This window comes from Myotis myotis, unplaced genomic scaffold, assembly GCF_014108235.1.
Source record: "Myotis myotis isolate mMyoMyo1 unplaced genomic scaffold, mMyoMyo1.p scaffold_m19_p_8, whole genome shotgun sequence".
Classification (NCBI taxonomy): Eukaryota; Metazoa; Chordata; class Mammalia; order Chiroptera; family Vespertilionidae; genus Myotis; species Myotis myotis.
The window spans coordinates 47,215,746-47,235,182 of NW_023416390.1; the positions used below are offsets into that span (position 1 = coordinate 47,215,746).

General features: G+C 41.0%; 1 protein-coding gene across 1 annotated transcript in view; it reads right to left on the minus strand.

Annotated features, from left to right (window-relative positions):
• Window positions 1-19,437, minus strand: part of MYO3B (myosin IIIB) — a 351,164-nt gene that overhangs the window by 196,599 nt on the left and 135,128 nt on the right. Inside the window, exons 10-14 of the mRNA XM_036319661.1 lie at window positions 7,811-7,907; window positions 6,452-6,568; window positions 5,830-5,934; window positions 3,149-3,232; window positions 2,113-2,315 (exon numbers count right to left, since the gene is read on the minus strand). Coding sequence (XP_036175554.1) covers window positions 2,113-2,315; window positions 3,149-3,232; window positions 5,830-5,934; window positions 6,452-6,568; window positions 7,811-7,907 — 606 coding nt within the window. The remainder of the gene's footprint in view (window positions 1-2,112; window positions 2,316-3,148; window positions 3,233-5,829; window positions 5,935-6,451; window positions 6,569-7,810; window positions 7,908-19,437) is intronic.

Genomic DNA, 19,437 nt, shown 5'->3' on the forward strand with positions numbered 1-19,437 from the left:
TAATTTACCAGAATTGGCCATGTGACCACATCCAGCCACAAGGTACCAAGAAGGGGAATCCGACTATGTGCCCAGAAGAGGACAGAATCAGAAGGTCAGCTGAACAGGACTTGTAAAGCTGCCATCTTCTACTCATTCAATGTGTCTTCAGTCTATTTTACTGTTTAAGTGCTATCATATTGACTAAATTTAATAATAATAAGCTATGATTTATTAGGTGCCTATTATGTTTCAGATTTATATTTGGTATATCACATATCTTCTCATTTAATTCGCATAACAGCCCTGTGATGTCAGCTTTAGCATGCCTTTTTTGCATACGAGGAAAGTAAGGTATAAGGATATTTATGTTAATGAACAATATACACAGTAAGAAATAACATAGCTGTGACTGGAACTCTTCTCACATTATATTAGTAAAAGACCACTTTATATTTGAACACAGAAAACTGAAGTTTCTACGCTGTCAGAGGTAGCTACCTGAACTTTAAAATCACCTTAATTTTGGGAGAAAAAAATGAGGTACCTCATAAAATTAATCAAGAAGCCACAGGGAAGCTAAAATAACTCTAATTCCATCCTTTTGCTCATTTGTTTAATTTTCTTCATGTCAGGCCCTATTTTGTGAGAAAACTGCAAGTGTGTGATAGAAGAAGATGCTTGGATTCTTAACCTACAACAAGTCCTGTGGATTTTCCTTGCACATCTCTCTCAGATTCGTCAACTCTTCTCTTTCTCCATCTCCATCTCCATCTCCATCTCCATCTCCACTGCTATCATCTGAATCCTGCCCAACATCCCTTCACATGGATTTGGCAACAGTATCCTAACAGCCTCAATGAAATACTTCCCCTCCAATCCATTCACCCTACTGAAGGCAGAACAGTCATTTCCAAATGCTTGTTGGGTTTTGTGACTCCCCTTCTTGAAAACATTCAATGGCTTCCAATTACCTTTACAATAAGGTTCAGAAGAATAACTGCATTTAGAATAAGGTTCCCCGGCCTGGTTCCAAAGTCCTGCATGATCTGGTCTCGGGCTCATCTTTCCTCCTCTCTCCCTTTGAATTCCCCACCTCATTGGCTAACTCCTAGTGATCCTCAGATCTCAAATACAGTGTCTCATACACAGGGAGCCCCTTCCTTCCTGGACTAGGTCATGTGCCCTTCCTTCTCCTGTTTTACCTTCACAGCACCTTACATTGCTTCCTGGTACTTAGCACAGTTGTTCTGCATGTAAGATGGTCTGCATTTGAGAGCCTCCCTGGGCTCCCCAACCCCCATCCACTCCAAGCTCCATGAATATTGGACCTTATCTATTTTGTTTATTCTTGCAACCCCAGGAGGGAGCACAGCCCTGGCATACAGCACGAATTCAATAATTACTGTACAACGCATGAATGGAGCCTGTTCCTGGGGAGGTCTGGTGTCCTCCAATAGTAATAATAATAGAAAAAGTGGCTAACTCTGATAACATGTACCATACTGGGAACTTTTTAAAGGTATTTCATATAAACAAACTATTAATTTTCACAGCAAACCCATGAGGTAGGCTCTAGTATCATCTCCATTTCACAGATGAGGCACAGAGAGGTTAAGTGACACACCCAAAGCTACACAGTAACTATCAGAGCCAGCACCCAAACCCAGAGCAGTCCATGCTGTTGAGCACTATTGCTGTCCTGCTCTTCTTAAAAGAAAATAGTTTTTCCTCTCTCAATCTAGAGGAAAAACTGACATGTAAAATATTCTCAGTACTTTTTTTTAAGACAAGTTCAATTTTAAGGGGCCTAATGATTTTTAAAAGTATGTGCAATGTTGTTAAATTCTACTTGGTATAACCAACTCAGGAGAAAAGGGTATATTTATCTCAAAGTACCCCCACCCCAGCCCTTTGTACTCTGCTTGTAAACATCGTTTCAGTTAGAAATCACAGTTTATCCTTTGCTTACATACTTCTGTGCTCCTGAAGAGGCTGGGGGGAGGGAGGGTCGGGGAAACCATCCTAGCTATCAGGATGCTAAGGACAAGAGTGAAAACGCAGCAATTAAAATTCCCAAAGCCTCCTGGTCTGCATTGCAGAGCAAAACCAGCGATAAAAGAGTGCACCTACACTGCCTGCTTTACAACTCTGGACTTTTCAAGGAGATACTCAGAGACTCTTGCTCCCATCACAGCTCCAGTTGGTGTAAACATCATCTCCAGGTACTTTCCAAAGCGGCTGGAGTTGTCATTGATCACCGTGCATGCATTTCCAAAGGCTTCCACTAGGGAGTTGACTTGCAGAATTTTCTCTCTCAAGGTCTGATTATGAGCCTGTGCCAAACAGAGAGCCGTTACAAGGAGCCTCCAGAAACACTAACCCAGCAGTTTGCCAGGCACCCTTCCCTGCCCATAGAATTCACATTATGGATATTTTTTAGAAGAACTTCACTTGGGGAAATGAGCATCAACCTGCAGCATTGCTTTCTCAGATGAGCCACTCGCCAGTGCATAGACATCAGATGACGCTGGATTAGATCAGTTTTTCTGTCCAGCACACTTCACTTAAAATCCTTGACAATTAAAATGCCTAAACCATTTAGAAACAAGTTTAAATAGAGAGATCCCATAACTTTTTTCAGTTATCCATTATAATATTCATAAACCTCATCTGTAACAAATATTCCTTAAAATCTTTCTTGGCCTCATAATACACTAACTCTGAGCATACGTAACTGCTAAACCATTTCTAAGTCATTTTTTCAATGTCCATTTCACCAAGCTGACAATTTTTATTTTCCTCAACGTTTGCTCCAAGATTCCTACTTTCCAATCCTTTAATCACCTTAGTGGCTTTCCCAGATGCTGTTCCTAATGTTTAACCACTTTTACTACTTAATGGCTAACTGTTTCTATGGTATTAAAAACATAAAAAATTAATTGCCAATCATCTAGTGAATTTGTGCTGGCATTATTTTTCTCATGACATGAAAGAAAGATGGCATGCTGACATCTTAAGAGCCCTAGCTATCAGGAGGCAAATATACTAAAGATGGAATGTTTTGATGCAAACCCTAAAAAACAAAAACAGGATTTCCATCATTTGTAAAATTGCGGTTACCCTGCAGAAACTTGTAGCCACAATACATAAGGCAGGTGGTCGGTACCTTTCCCAAGAAAGTCAAATGCTGGACAATCAGGTGGGCGCTTTCTGTCTTCCCAGAGCCACTCTCTCCACTGATGACAATGCACTGACACAGAAAACAGGGTGTTGGTGAGGAATTCACAGCACAGAAAACACCCTGTGTGTTCAGCTATGGTTTTCATATAACATCCACCACCGTGCACTTTAATTTTTCACTCAGCAATATACCTTTCCTTTTCAGAACATCCAGAGCTTCTTCAACCTTTTCATAGCTGCCTGCTGTTCCACTGTAGAGATGTACCATAATCTACTTAACTAGTCCTATATGGATAGATACTTGATTTTTTTCCTTTTGTTACTATAAACAATGTTGCCATGAAGAACTCTATTCATAGGTCATTAATAATTATATGTAGGTTCATCTACAGAATAAATTCCTAGAAATGGGGTTGTTGCATCTTTGAAAAGGCAAATGCATTTGCATATCTGGTGGAGAGTACCAAATTGCTTTCCTAAGGATTGTACCGATATATGAAAGTACCTATTTTCCTATAGTTTCACCAAAGTATGTTGGACTTTTGCCAAAATGATAGGTCAAAAAAATGGTATCTCAGGGTAGTCTTAATTTGCATTTCTTTTATTATGAGTGAGGTTAGGTATCTTTTCATATGTTTAAGGTCATTCATACTCTCTTTATAGTAACCAGTTCATATACTTCGCCTATGTTTTTGTATTGTTGGTCTTTTTATCATTCATTTCTAGGAGCTCTTTACATAGAAAAGAGATTAGTGGATACAGTATAATTTAAAAAAACTATACATTTGGTCTTTGTCTCTGGTTCCTGGCTCAAAGCTTCTAAAACCCTCAGGATTTCCTGAATGGTAGGAGTGATGGGAGTATCTTTTGTTATTCACAAACAAGTACTTTTCAACCAAAACCAACTGCTAACCAAATGGTTCAAGGTGGGGCTTCAGGATGGGGGCTGGCCACCAGAAAGACCAAACACATGATTAGAGGATGGGCACTTTCAGCCTCTCCATCCCAACTTCTGGGGAGGAGAGAAGGGATAAAGATTGAGTGAGTCATAAAAACTCTAGATAGAGAAGATTCAGAGAGCTCATTCTGATGTGAACATGCGGAGGTGTTGGGAGGGGGGCGTGCCCAGAGAAGGCATGAAAGCTTTGCAACACCTCTCCTCCCTATATCTTGCCCTCTGCATCTCTTCCATTTGGTTCAGTTCCTGAATTGTAACCTTTATAATAAACCAGTGAACGTAAGTAGTATTTCCCTGAGTTCTATGAGTTGTTCTAGTGAAATTTCAAACCTGAAGGGGATTGTGAGAATCCCTGAATTTGTAGTCAGCCAGGCAGAAGTGTGGGTAATCTGGACACCCCATTTGCTGCTGGCATCTGAAGTGGGGGAAGTCTTGCGGACAGATCTCTGACCCTGTGATATCTGTGTTAACACTGGATATAGTGTTAGAACTAAATGGATTGAACTGTTGGACATCCAGCTGGTGTCGGAGAATTGGCTGGTGTTGGAAAAGACACACATTTGGTGTCAGAAGTGGTGCCAGAAAAAAAGACATGGTAGGGCAACTTCTTAACTTGAGTAACACATATATCTCTCCATTTATTTCCTCTCGGTGAAATATATGGACACTCCACAAGTTTCTGGGAAAAGTAAGAATTTGGAGAAGCCAAGTTTCTAACCTATGGTGAATCCATGTACCCATGTGCTCCATTTTGTAATTTGCACTGCTATAATTTCATCTATTCCTAAGCAAATCCAAAGCAGGAACTTCACAGTCTCAGGAAATATACACACAATAACTCTCTTGTCAAATTACCTCATAAAATAAGGGTTGTTTTTTTTTTAATATTTTATTGATTTCTTACAGAGAGGAAGGGAGAGGGATAGAGAGTTAGAAACATCAATCAGCTGCCTCCTGCACACCTCCCACTGGGTATGTGCCTGCAACCAAGGTACATGCCCTTGACCGGAATCGAACCTGGGACCCTTTAGTCCGCAGGCCGTTGCTCTATCCACTGAGCCAAACCGGTTAGGAAAGTTATTTCTATTTTAAACAAAATAAAGACACAAAGGAAAACACATTGAAAGTAAAGGAAGGGTCCAAGGTTAAATAGGCCACCACTCTGAACTGGAGGTCCAGCAAGTTCAAACAAATGAGTTAGCTTTGTTTTTAACTAGCATTGAGTGCAAGGTTTGTTCATTATTTACCAGATCCATTACAATTTCTCAGCAGCTCAACGGTGTAGTGCCTGGCCACTATGAACCTATGAGCAGTATTTCATACAAAAAGGACTGGACCATAAACATTCTGAGACCTAAATAGGAATGAATTTCATTTGTCATCCTACATTCTGTTTTTATTACAATCATTGCATGTAATTAGGTTTCTGTTAGCTCTGTGTCTCAGATTCACATTAGAAATATCCTTATTGCATTGAAAATGAGTGCTCTTGACAAGAAAGTTACATGTTTCTTGAAAAAGGTTTTCATGTTCTGCTACTCTGGCTTCACCACTGTCCATGTTCCTCCAAGCTACTATTTCATTTCCCATTTCCTTGAGCCAATACCAGCAACCAGAATGGAACATTTTCTCGAAGACTTAGGAGCTGCAGAGGAAGACAGAACACATTCTACTGTGTGACTTGGTAGAGAAGGAACGTGAGTTCTTACCTGGTCTTTGCTGGAAGTAACCATACATTGGTAAGCAGCATCTGCTGATGCAAAGATGTGGGGGGGATTTGAGGCACGTTTCACCCCATGATAAAGTCTGGAAAACTGAAGAAAAGATCATTAGTTTAAAGGACTCTTCTACTACCCCACTGGACCTTCTAATGCTCCCGTACCTGTGGCCATGAAACCAAGGCTTTGTCACATATTTGGGGAACTGTAGCATCAGGAAGGCTGTAGAATCTACGGGCCTGAGTTCAAATTCCAGTTCTTCGCTGACTGGCTTCATGAGCTCATGCAAGGGAGTGAACCTCACTATGTTAAGTCTCCTCACATACCAAATAGGCTTAATAATAGTGCCTGTTTCCAGGGTTGTAAGAAGTAAAGGAGGTAACCCAATGCCTGCAGCAAGCACTAAGTGAATGTTAGCAGTCATTGTTACATCTTGCTTTAAAAAGTTCCCCCAAAATGTAAGAATTCCATCTGTGTTGCATTATTATCTGTAGTTTGGGATAACACCCTTCGGGGGGGCATAGTTTTATTCTCACTTTTTCCTTCTTTTCATTTTCCCTTGTGATTTTTAATTTCCTGCTAAGAAGCAACGTGTTCTTAAAGCATCGCTTACCTGTGGAGAGTATATACTTAGATTCTGGAAGGGGTTTAAGGCAATTAAGATGTCGCCGACATATGTGTAAATGAGCAAGTCCATGTAACGCTCCTGCAACTGGTGAGTAATTGTGTCCTAAGAAGAGGATAAATGGCATTGAGAGTAAACATCATTTCCAATAAGGGAGAGACTCCAAAAATAAAAATAAATATCCTTACAAGAATATAGGGTGTCCCCAAATTGTATGCACACACTTTGAGTAATTACAAAGGCAGTGTTTATTAAAATACATTTCATTTTCAAAATTGAGTTTTAGCTGTTACAATGTGTATACATTTTTTGGAACACCCTATGTTTTCCTCTAAAAGATGAAAGGAGTCAATTTAAAACATACAGTGACTGAAATGATACTAAAAGCAGATCTCTGTCTTGAAAAAAAAGAATATCTGAAAGAATTAGTCCCCCTGGGACTTGCTAAAAGACACTGAATATCCAGCAAAGGTTTTATTTGTTATTATGAAAAATGTATTTCACCCAATCAAAATTCTCTATTTAGAATTTGATTCAATAGGTCATTCCTATTGATAAAATATAGACAAAATAGTAACTTTATTTCTAAAAGCACTGCACTTAAAATTTATGTGGTGGGAATACAGAATTGCACACTTTTATAAAATAATGTTTCATGCATTGCAGTTAAAGGTCCCCAGAGGTAGAAGCAGGTCCAGTGCAATTAACAGCTCTATTAAACATGCATATTTTAAACAGGGATTATCACAATTTTCAAATTTAGAACTCAAGCTATATTAACTTCACCATTTCCCTAACTGAAGCTCCTCTTTATGAAGACCAAACAACCATCTTCATCTAAGGGTTAAAGTGCATTTTTTTTTCTAAACAGAAAAACATTTTTCAGCTCATATAACACAGTCACATCTACAACAAAAAGAGCTTTATTGGAAAAAAATCTAGTCCTTTTATCATCATCATTTAGGACATTTCAGGGACTATAAAAAACTGTGCAGGGTGTCACAGCAACCAAATACACCCTGAGCTTCACCAAGGCTATGCAAGCTAGTAAACTTTCAAGCGACTATAGGAGAATATGGTCTACCAGCGGTTCTCAACCTGTGGGTCGCAAACAATGAAAATACAACCTGCATATCAGATATTTACATTACGATTCATAACAGTAGCAAAATTACAGTTATGAAGTAGCAACAAAAATAATTTTATGGTTGGGGGTCACCACAACATGAGGAACTGTGTTAAAGAGTCACGGCGTTAGGAAGGTTGAGAACCACTGGAACAGAAAGGTCAGACCATTCACATGAAACAAATGTCCTCTGTGAGAACTATCTCCTAAATGTTTAGTACCTCGTCCAGGACCTCTAGATTGACCAAATCATCCTCAAGGCAGTATTTTTCAGCATCTTCCGCGTGATAGGGTCTTCTGGTATGCATCCTTTCACGCCTAGAAGTTTACCCAAAGAATATTAGCACAAAGACAGTAAGTAATGTAGTGGGAAGGAGGCAATGAAGATGTCTCATTCACAGTCTTATCCCAGGAAGTCTTATCGCAGAGACTTCAGAGAAAGGGACAGGAAGAGCAAGTCCAGTCCAGGACCCCACGTTCTCTCCCTGTCACTACGGGACGCACAGGGGTTAGTGAGCTCCAGACCTCTAGCCTTTCTTCTACCACAGTAAGAAGCATTACCAAATGGGTCCACCCACTACTTCAATCTGCTTTTCTTCCATGCCAATCCCAGCACTTTCTCGCATTTTTTTCTGTTCACTTGTAGGCATACGGTTTTCATTGGGTTACTTCCCTTGAGGTCCCCTCATGCTATCCACTGGTACCATCCCCAACTTTTTGAGAAATTTTAAAACTATAGGAAACTTCATAGAAAAATATAGCAAACATCAATAAATCAATAAGTGCTTACATTTTATGTTATTTGTTCATTTAAAATCCCTTTGTGACCCATGTTCCATACCACTCCCCTTTCCTGAATGGCCACTACTTGGTGGGTATCCTTCTAGTCTATTTTTAGATAGTGATTATATACAATATGTACCCATGAACAACATACAGATTATAGTGTAGGTATCATTCTGCAAACTTGGGAGAAATCATTAATACATATATCAATATTAGGCTGATTCCAATGTCTTGCTCTTAGAAACAAAGCAGCACTCAGCATCTTTATATGAGCAGGTGCCAAGCAGTGCCACCAGGGCTGTGATGGTTATCTCTGGCCTACTGCAGACCGCTGCACGCCCAGCTGTCCATCTCACCGATTTAACCTCCAGGCAGATGCTGTCTGCAAATCTGAGCTTGATTCTCATAAAAATCTTCTCCAATAATATTTCATAAACAACAAACAACTTTTAAAAGGTTTGACCTGCTGTGATTAGCAATGTATAACCTCTTCCCATGTGTACAGGCAATCGAATTCCGTAAAATTATTTGCTCCCAAAATTGAAGCTGGCAACTTAGAAGCTGATGTAGATGCAAGGTCCTTCCACTTGGAAAAAGACCACCTCATTTTCTCAGCCAGTGAAAAAAAAAATGACCTGCTAGCCCTTTCTCTGCCTTCCCCACCTACTGTTCTTCTGAAACTGCTGCCTGCTTCACCTTCCTGCTCTGGCTATGGTATTTGGAGGGTCTATTGATGAGAAAAAAATATATTTATTACAATTTTTATGTCTTTACTTATATTATCCTAGATTACATATACTTATAAAAAGTGTTATATTGTTTTGTATTTGTCTGTTTTTAAGTTAATCAAAGTAAATTTGGTTAAAATTTTTTAGTTTTCTTGAGTTGAATGATTTGTCATCATCATTATCACCAATTTAAATTTCCTTTAAATTCACATGCTCCACCTAGTGCCTTACTTGAGAATAGCATTTATTATCAATCTGCTGAAGAATTCCTTGTTTAATGTGAAATTTATAGACTTCCAAGTAAAAGGTACTTGGATTGATATTCCAAAGCTTAGAGGAATGGAAATACATTTAAACAAGTAGATAAATAGCAAAAGGCATTGTATTAAACCAAGAGTATTGCTCTGGATGGTATGGCTCAGTTGATTAGGCATCTTCCAATACACCAAAAGGTGGTAGGTTCGATTCCTGGTCAGGGCACCTATCCAGGTTGCAGTTCAATCCCCCATCATGCATGAGTGGGAGGCAGCTGATTGATGTTTCTCTCTCAAATCAATGTTTCTCTCCCTCTCTCTAAAATTAATAAAAACATATCCTCATCTGAGAATTCAAAAAAAGAAGAGCTTGGCCAGTGTTGCTCAGTGGTTAACTGTTGACCTATGAACCAGGGGGTCATGGTTCAATTCTGGGTCAGGGCACATACCCAGGTTGTGGACTCCTTTCCCAGGAGGAGCGTGCAGGAGGCAGCTGATCAATGATTCTCTCATCATTGATGTTTCTATCGCTCTCTCCCTCTCCCTTCCTCTCTATAAAATCAATAAAAAATTTTTTAAAGAAGAAGAATACAAGGTAGGTTTTAATGACTCAGGAGACATTTTCAAATTCCGTATTACTTTGTTCTAAATTTCCTATTTGTTTTTATGAGGCTCTAAATATATTGTCTGCCAAGCCTGGTTTCTCAGACAAATGGAGTTTTGGGGGTTAAAGTTTAGAGACTCGAGGAAGAAACTGTGGGTTGGACTGGTTCCTGGAGTTCGGGGTTGGTGTGGTGGTGGGAATGGTGCTGTGTGGGGCTGACCTTAGGTTTCAGTAACCAGAAAAGGAGGAACTGGTGTCTGAGTCCCTGGTTCAAGTGGCAACAAGGGCAAGGCTGAAACATCAAGTTCAAGGAAATGGGTGGAGAGTAAGAACTGGATGTGAAGAGTGGGTGACAGAGGCAGAAGCTGGGAGTTCACCTAAGACAACAGTGGGCACCAATGAAGTAGAGAATGGGGGACACTCTGAAATGTCTTAGGCCCAGCTCGTGACTAGGAAAGGAGCTGTAGAGCTCACCACACCAGTTCAGACACCAGTTCAGCAGTGATGGTTCTCCGGAACACATTCCTGAAGAGCTGCTGTCTTCACTTCAGGTTAATCTCCATGCCACCTGCATTATGATTCAAACCATTCCCGTGTGAGCATCTTTACCGCATCACTGGGCCTGCAGACTGCTATGTGTGAACCGATATAGAATGATACTGACAACTATTATATGACAAGGAGAAATTCTGAGATGTCCTAAATTAAATTACAGCAGGCTGGAGGGGTGGAGGGAAGAGACAAGAGATGTTAATCAGCTAACAACTGTAGGCTGAGACCAACAAAGACTGGTAACATTCCTGAATGTATGTTAAAAGTCTGAGTTAACCTCCAGGTGGCTGTTTTGGCAATTATCTAAAAAGAATAGCTGAATAACTGACACAGGGCCCCTGCATCTTGTGTATCTTGAATGAACTTCCAGACTATTGCCCACAACCAGTCCTGAAGAGCAAACACTTCATCCTATGGACTATGCACCTACCCAGAATGAGCCCCACTTCCAATTCCATACTACTAGTACTTTTTTTTCTAGATTTCCTATTTGTTTTTTGTGTTTTTTTTTCTTAATTAAATCTTTATTGTTCAGATTATTACATTTGTTCCTCTTCCCCCCCGCCCCCATAACTCCCCTCCTCCCAGTTCCCGCCCCACCCTCCGCCCTCACTCCCCACCCACTGTCCTCATCCATAGGTGCACCATTTTTGTCCAGTCTCTTCCCGCATCCCCCACACCCCTTTCCCCCCCAAGAATAGTCAGTCCATTCCCTTTCTATGTCCCTGATTCTATTATAAGCACCAGTTCATTCTGTTCATCAGATTATTTATTCACTTGATTCTTAGATTCACTTGTTGATAGATGCATATTTGTTGTTCATAATTTGTATCTTTACCTTTTTCTTCCTCTTCCTCTTCTTAAAGGATACCTTTCAGCATTTCATATAATCCTGGTTTGGTGGTGGTGAACTCCTTTAGCTTTTCCTTATTTGTGAAGCTCTTTATCTGACCTTCAATTCTGAATGATAGCTTTGCTGGATAAAGTAATCTTGGTTGTAGGTTCTTGGTATTCATCACTTTGAATATTTCTTGCCACTCCCTTCTGGCCTGCAAAGTTTCTGTTGAGAAATCAGCTGACAGTCGTATGGGTATTCCCTTGTAGGTAACTGAGTTTCTTTCTCTTGCTGTTTTTAAGATTCTCTCTTTATCTTTTGCTCTTGGCATTTTAATTATGATGTGTCTTGGTGTGGTCCTCTTTGGATTCCTTTTGTTTGGGGTTCTCTGCGCTTCCTGGACCTGTAAGTCTATTTCTTTCACCAGGTGGGGGAAGTTTTCTGTCATTATTTCTTCAAATAGGTTTTCAATATCTTGCTCTCTCTCATCTTCTGGCACCCCTATAATTCTGATGTTGGTACGCTTGAAGCTGTCCCAGAGGCTTCTTACACTATCTTCGTATTTTCAGATTCTTTTTTCATTTTGCTTTTCTGGTTGGGTGTTTTTTGCTTCTTCGCATTTCAAATCTTTGACTTGATTCTTGCGCTCCTCTGGTCTGCTGTTGGGAGTCTGTATAGTATTCTTTATTTCAGTCGGTGTATGCTTAATTTCTAGTTGGTTCTTTATCACAACATCGAGGGTCTCATTAGATTTCTCGAGGATCTCATTAAGTTTATCGGCGGCTTCTCGACAGTTCTTGAGAGACCTTAAAAGTGTGGTTCTGAACTCTATATCTTCCATTGACAATTTTGTCCTGTTTCTTTGTCTCCGCATTTTGTTATGCTTTCTTGGTGCACCCCTTAGTGGTCTTTGTGCGCAGTCTTGTAGTTAAGCCTTGATTGTTGTAGCTAATACTAGGGGGGATTTGACCTCCAGGCCAAGTGGCTGTGAGAATCAGCTGTGTCTGCAGTGAGAGAACTTCTGTCCTGTAGGGAGGTGCTAATCTGGCGTTTGCCTGAGGCTATCCGGCAAATGCCTCTGTGCAGGGCTTGGGTGGGGCGGGTGGGTCGCACGGGATCAACAAGGTGGGCCGGAGAGAGCAGTTATGGCTGCTCTCAGTTCTGTCCCCAAGGGCTCTGCCTCTCTGAGTCCCAGCAACCGCTGCAAACCTCGGAGAGAAAGCTGCACTCGACCAAAGCCAGACAGTCCCGCTTCTCCCGTTTGAGTCAGGGTCCCTAGAGACTCGCCCGGATCTGGAGCTCAGAGTCTGCGACTCCCTCCCGATTGAAAACACCAACCGCGCCCTCAGCCACCAGCCTGCTCTGCATGCACTCCGCACCTCAGTATTTGACTTCAGCACTGCGCCTCCTCTGAGTGTCCGTATGCGTTTCTCTTTCCTCCTAGTTGTAGGACTTCCACTCAGCCAGCGTTCCTGTGGTTCTGGGTGATGTTCGTTCCGTCTTTTAGTTTCACTTTTGAAGTGGTTGTTCGAGGCAGCAAACTCCGGCGTTAACCTATGCCGCCATCTTGGTTCTCTCCCATGTTTCCTATTTGTTTTTATGAGGCTCTAATTATGTTGTCTGCCAAGTCTGGTTTCTCAGACAAATGGAGTTCTCCCACCCCTTTATGTATAGCCAACTTAAATTCTTTCAAAACAATGTATATATTCCTTCCCCAGATTCATGTATAAGAGTTCCTGTCAACTCCAGGATGGTGGACACGTTGTCCTCTCCATCCACCCCTGCTGCTGCTGGTTTAGCCTGCATGCCCCAGGACCTGGTCCTTTTTCTGGCTAGCATATCACTCACTAAATTCCTTTCTTTTAGAAAAGTTTTAGGCCATTAAAGTTTTTTTTGTTTTACTTATATTTTGTCCAAAAGTGACTCCCTAATCCCTTAGCCTCTTCCTGTTTGTTGACTATGCCTGTGGAAGTGGTGACTTCCAGGTAGGAAGGTCAAACCAGGGCTGCAGGAACTTCACATAGGTGTGGCAGAAGACAATCTTCCCTTCACCACAACCATGATGAAGAACAAAGTAATATAGAAGGAGGCCTCTAAATCATAACTCAAGGATGGAATGGAACCAAAATCCTTTAGCCTAACAATGATAGGGGATGTGCTAGTGAGAGGCTAAATTTTGCACTAAGAAATGCCTGATGGTCTTTTAGACAGTCAACCTGTGGCAGGACCATTGTATAGGCCACCACTGCCTCCATTCTTCCAAACTCAGGATCACAGCCATCCCCTCCAGCCAAGAGCAGAACTGGAATGAGTGAAGAATGACTAACACAGGTTCCAGACACAAAATCAGTTGGAACTGGCATGGCTCAGTGGCTGAGCATCAACCTATGAACCAAGAGGTCACGGTTCGATTCCCAGTCAGGGCACATACCTGAGTTGCGGGCTCAATCCCCAGCATGGGGCATGCAGGAGGCAGCTGATCAATGATTCTCTGTCATCATTGATGTTTCTATCTCTGGCTCCCTCTCCTTTCCTCTATGAAATAAAATATATATATATATATTTTTTGTTTTTTTTATTTTTATGTTATTTTTTTAAGAAAAACTGCTGGGGATCGATAAAACAAAGGTAGAGAAGGAATAAGGAGTCCAGGCTTACTTACAGGTGATGGCCCTCAAGACCAAGACAAAGGCTCCTGTGGGCATGGACAGAGCTCAGGGACAAGCTGACACATGGATAGACCAGAGAAACCACTCCCTCCCTTATCAGCACACTCAATGGGTTCCATATAGTAAAGAAAATGTTACTCAAAATTGGGGATAGAGTACTACTAATAGAACAAAGTCAGTGATGTTGCATGTTTCTTCCAAATCCTTATTTCCAGTTTGTTATACCCTTCAATAACAGCGTTGATAAAAGAGAAACTTTTATTTGTCTATCCTATATAATAAAGAGCTAATATGCAAATGGTCATTGCACCCTCGCACTGGGGCCGGGGGACCTAAGGCCATGCCCCCGACCTGGCAGGGCATGACGGGGGACCTGAGGCTGCGCCCCCTGTCCTGCAGGGCTTGACGGGGGTGGGGCCAGCTGGGTCTGGGTCTCGCGCAATTTCGAGGCATGCTCCAGTGGGCAGGGACTTGACTCTGGGTCCTGCGGCATGCCCCAGACTCTGACAGGAGGGAGATTTTCATATACATTTTACTAATTTTCTTTCATCTCTGGAACTTCTATTATAGAGAAAGGGCAAATAGTAATATTAAAATATTTCCTCTAGCCAAAACCGGTTTGGCTTGGTGGATAGAGCGTCGGCCTGCGGACTGAAGGGTCCTAGGTTCGGTTCCAGTCAGGGGCATGTATCTTGGTTGCGGGCATATCTCCAATAGGAGATGTGCAGGAGGCAGCTGATCGATGTATCTCTCTCATCGATGTTTCTAACTCTCTATCTCTCTCCCTTCCTCTCTGTAAAAAATCAATAAAATATATAAAATATATATATATATTTCCTCTAATTAATTCCATTTTAATGTGCACAAAATTTCATGCACCGGGCCACTAGTAACTATATAATCATGGACCTAGAATGTGAAAACAATGGAGGATTATGACAGTCTGACACCATTTCTACTGAAAGTACAATACAGATGGAAATACATAACTTTAATTACATAAGCTCTATCTTATCCTGGAACTTAAGCTTCCATCTATCAAATAAACATCATGTAGATTAAAAATAGAAAAATAATTTGGATGGAAATCACTATAGTATCTTCCTGGGTTTTTTTTTTTTTTTTTTTTCATCTAAGCATGGTTTGGGCCAGAATTCCAATAAATCAGCATCTCATCATCAATTATTTTAGACATATCCTCACCTTCTCTAAGCAGCAAGAATCAGTGGCACTAGCAGAAAATTATATATGAATTTTTTCACTCAGTTATAGAGAGACATATATAGATGCAGGTAGTAATTATAACAGGGTGTGGATTTATTTCTTGTCTGTTAGGACAGGAGGATATTTAACCTCCTATATGTCAAGCATCTTCAGCACTTGATGAAGTTTTCATTCAGAAGTCATTCATTTACATAGAAGCCCAGGAACCCATCAGAGTAGTACTATGGGGTTGGCAGTGCAGGCACTCACACTCACATTTGCCAGTAAAAGAGGAAGTGAGTGAGCAGGCTTACTGGGAAAATCTTGGCAGCTATTACAGGGAGAAATCTGTTTTTAAAGGTCACTGCTGCAGGTTGAAAAGAAATCTGAAAAGCTGAGGTCATTGTTTTAATCAGCCTCAGGCAAACTGCAAGGGTAGAATCAAAGACCATTCAACAGAGCAGAAAACAAATCAGCGACTTAATTCTTCTACCAAGTAATAAAGCAGACCCTTGGCATTTAAGAATTTAACATTTGTGGTTTCAGCTGGTCCCAAGCCACCGGCAGGGGAATGACATGTTAGATCTTGTAATTTTACAGAGGCTTGCAGTTGAGTACATGATGGGAGATTGGAAGGCAGGAGGGGGTCCCCGTGCAGCTAACCCAGCACCTTCCCTACCTCCACGCTCCTTCCAGACAGTGGTTGGGCTCTTCTCCCACTAGCTCTTGTGAAGTGATGATAAAAATAAAAATAAAAAAGCATGCTTTCGCAGCTACTTCTCTGAACTGTAATGGTGACAGGACATACCAGATGATGTCAATGAATTCAGGAATTTGCAAAACTAGTTTTGAGGAAAAGGTCTTTGTCAAGGTCAAGGAAATGTAAGCTGATATAAAGGAAATGGCCAAATTGCTTAAAGCATCTCAGACAGGTTAAGTGAAAATAACGCCCCAAACTATTCACAGAATTTTAGGGCTGTTTTAACCTCCTTTGAGAGAGTAAGCCTTGGACATATAATGTCTCTATTGTACTTGAATCAAATATGTGCTATGGCAAAAATTATAAATTACTGGAAAAACAAAGTCCAACAGTTTTACTCAAACACTAGAATCAGCATCAGCAAATGGTATCAGATCTCAAATAGTACAATGTCACCAAAATATTTTTTTTTGAAGTGGAACTGGATCACAGTCTTACTTTCCAAAAAACTGCACCACTTAGATATTCTCAAATTGACTGCAGTGATGGTTGCACATATCTGTGCATACACTAAACACTTTAATTGGGTAAACTGTACAAAATGTGAATATCTCAATAAAATGTCAACATAAGAAACGTTCAAACCTGTAGAGAATTTTTATGAGTTTATTTGAGCCAAACTGACAACAATTGCTGGAAAACAAAACTAGGATGCTTCCACCCGGGAGAGGTGAGAGGGGACTCATCACCCAAGCTCTTCTTCATGCACAGTGCAGCCTCTGCTCTATTGTGAACAACAGATGATTCTGAGCCTTTTTCTTGAACACTCCTTACCTCCTCATCATAACTGGAATGGACCACTTCCCCATAATGCTCTTGCCCTGGCTCTGTCTTCCATCCACTCACTGTGAGGGGTTAGGGGAAGGAGGCACGATCCTTGCTCTCCTCTGCCTTTTCCCATCCATTGTTCTCCCTAACCTCTCCCTCCCTTTGGACAAATTCACATCACTCTCTTATATCCTCTTCTCCAGCACTTGACCCCATTATCCCTTCTCTCTACCCCTCCCCTGATATCAATCTTTGGTGTTCCCATCCCCAACCAATCACTTTGTTTATTCTCCCAAATTCTGATCTCAGGATTTCTCAATTTGTCAACTCTTTAAAAACATTTATTTCTAGGAGGATTTTCTCAATCCGTTGAGGTTTTGTTTTCCAGCAATTGTTGTCAGTTTGGCTCAAATAAACTCATAAAAATAATAAGGGAAAAAAAAGACTACTCCCATTTCAGAGAGGCCATTAATGGTTTGAATGTTTGAATGTTTCTTATGTTGACATTTTATTGAGATATCCACATATTGTACAATTTACCCAATTAAAGTGTTTAGTGTATGCACAGATATGTGCAACCATCACCACAGTCAATTTGAGAATATTTTCATTACCTTACTTCATTGCCCTTTAGCTATCACTCTGCTATTATACCCCTAATCTCCATCTCTCCACCCACCCCACCCAAGCCCCAAACAATCTATTTTCTTGTCTTTAGAGAGTTCCCTAGTTTGCACTTTCATGTGAATGGAGTTTTATGATATATGGACTAAGTCATAGCATGTATCAGTGCTTCAATAAATAAAAACAAATAAAAACATTTATTTCTATTCCATAAAATTGTCTACAAATTGAGCTATATAACTAGTTCCCAACTATCTCTCAAAAGTGCCCAAGGTCTCAGTTCTACAAACCCTTTTCTTGACATCTTCTCACTGAATATGCTTTGTCTTCATTGTAACTGCCAGTCCCCTGACCCTGACCCTGACCCTGACCCAGATTCAAAGTCAGTAAGCCACTTCTGGCTTTACTTTCTTCCATACCCCAAAGACCCCAGGGTCACTCTCCCACTCACCTTTATTCCCTTGCCCTCCTGTCCACCCATCATCCAAGTCATCCAAGCCAGTCTCAAGCCTAAAGAAAGCCACAGTATCTGATTTCTCTTCTACTCCTTCTTGCTAAGAATTGCTAGAGATGATAAATGGAAAAGGTGGTGGTGGTGACGTACATTTTTTGAGAGGGTCTAGTGTCAAATGCTTTTCAGAATGCTCAGCATGTGTTATCTTAAACACTGATAAACTTCATTAGCGTGGAATGCTATTCAGTTAAGTTCCACCTGGGTTTTTTGTGCTAGTGAGCAATCATTGTTTCCATCTCTAATGCACCCGCGATGATATTCCTCACAGTGGCCACTTCAAAGACTCATCACTTCCCTGGAGTGTAACTCCCAACTAGGAGGCCACCTTATTTAGGTTTTTGGAAAGATACAGGCCATAAACATGAGTTTCCTTAGAGGACTTTCTCTGCCCCCTGCTCCCCACTCCCACCCCTCAAATTTCTGAATATCTTCATATAACTTTTCTCTGTCTGTACCAACCTAGAGGTTCTTTCTAAAGTCAATCTTCCCTTTATGACCCTGATTCCCACCCCCAAGCTCTTGCTCTTTCTCTTTCTCTCTCTCTCTCTCTCTCTCTCTCTCTCTCCAATGTCTCCCTCTATACAAGATCCTTTCCTTCACTTGTCCAAGTTTTCCCCTTCCCTATAGTTTCCTCATACTACCAACTTCTCTCTCCCTTGGAGAAAGTACTGAAGTGAACAGAACATTTCCAATCTTTGCAGGAAGAGTAAAACAGTTTCCCCTGTAACCTGTAGTGTTACAGAAAACTGGAGAAGAACCAAGCAACGCTTAGAGAGATGGAGTTACATTTATTATTACGTGTGGGCCCAGAGAAAAATGTCTCTAAAATTCTGGGCAAAGTCACACAGGAAGTTTCCTGTATTTACACCATTTTACTCTCTTTGTCTCCCAAATATGGGGTTTTCCAGTCCCCTTTGCAAGTTCTTAAAGAGCCCCTATGTGCTGGGGCTTTGAGACCTTAACCAAAGGCTTGGCCTAGTGCCAGCACTAATAACTTCGTCTGGGGAAGGTTTAATGGCCTCTATGAAATGGGAGTAGTCTTATTTTCCTTATTATTTAACCCAGCAAGCATTTACAGAAGCCAAAATGCAGGGTTAAAATTTCAAACAGCAGTTTTTATATAAGATGGATGCTTCAGTAGGTCTCATTTTTGCTCTCAAAACTAAGCAATTGTCTCCAGCTGTGGGCTCAGGACTGTTCAGACCATTGAAGAACCCTGCTTTGGGCAGAAAGCTGGAAGCTTTGTGCATTATCTGGAAGTACATAGCATTGCATTTGATGGAATATGAAAGGAAGCAAAATTTTTTTTGCTGGTCTCTGTCTCTTAGTGTCTTGCAATTTCTGTTTAATTGTGGTCTGAACCAGAGCAGAGAGGCAGCCCATGTGGGTAGACCCTGTGATACTGCTCTCTTTCCCTAATCCCTCTCATTCAATCCCCCAGGCAGTCCTAGCACTGCCACTATCTTAATATCTTCTGTTCTTGCAATTGCCATGATCTGCTCTCACGCATCTCCCTGGCTCCAGCTCTGCCAGCTCCATTCCCTTCTCCAC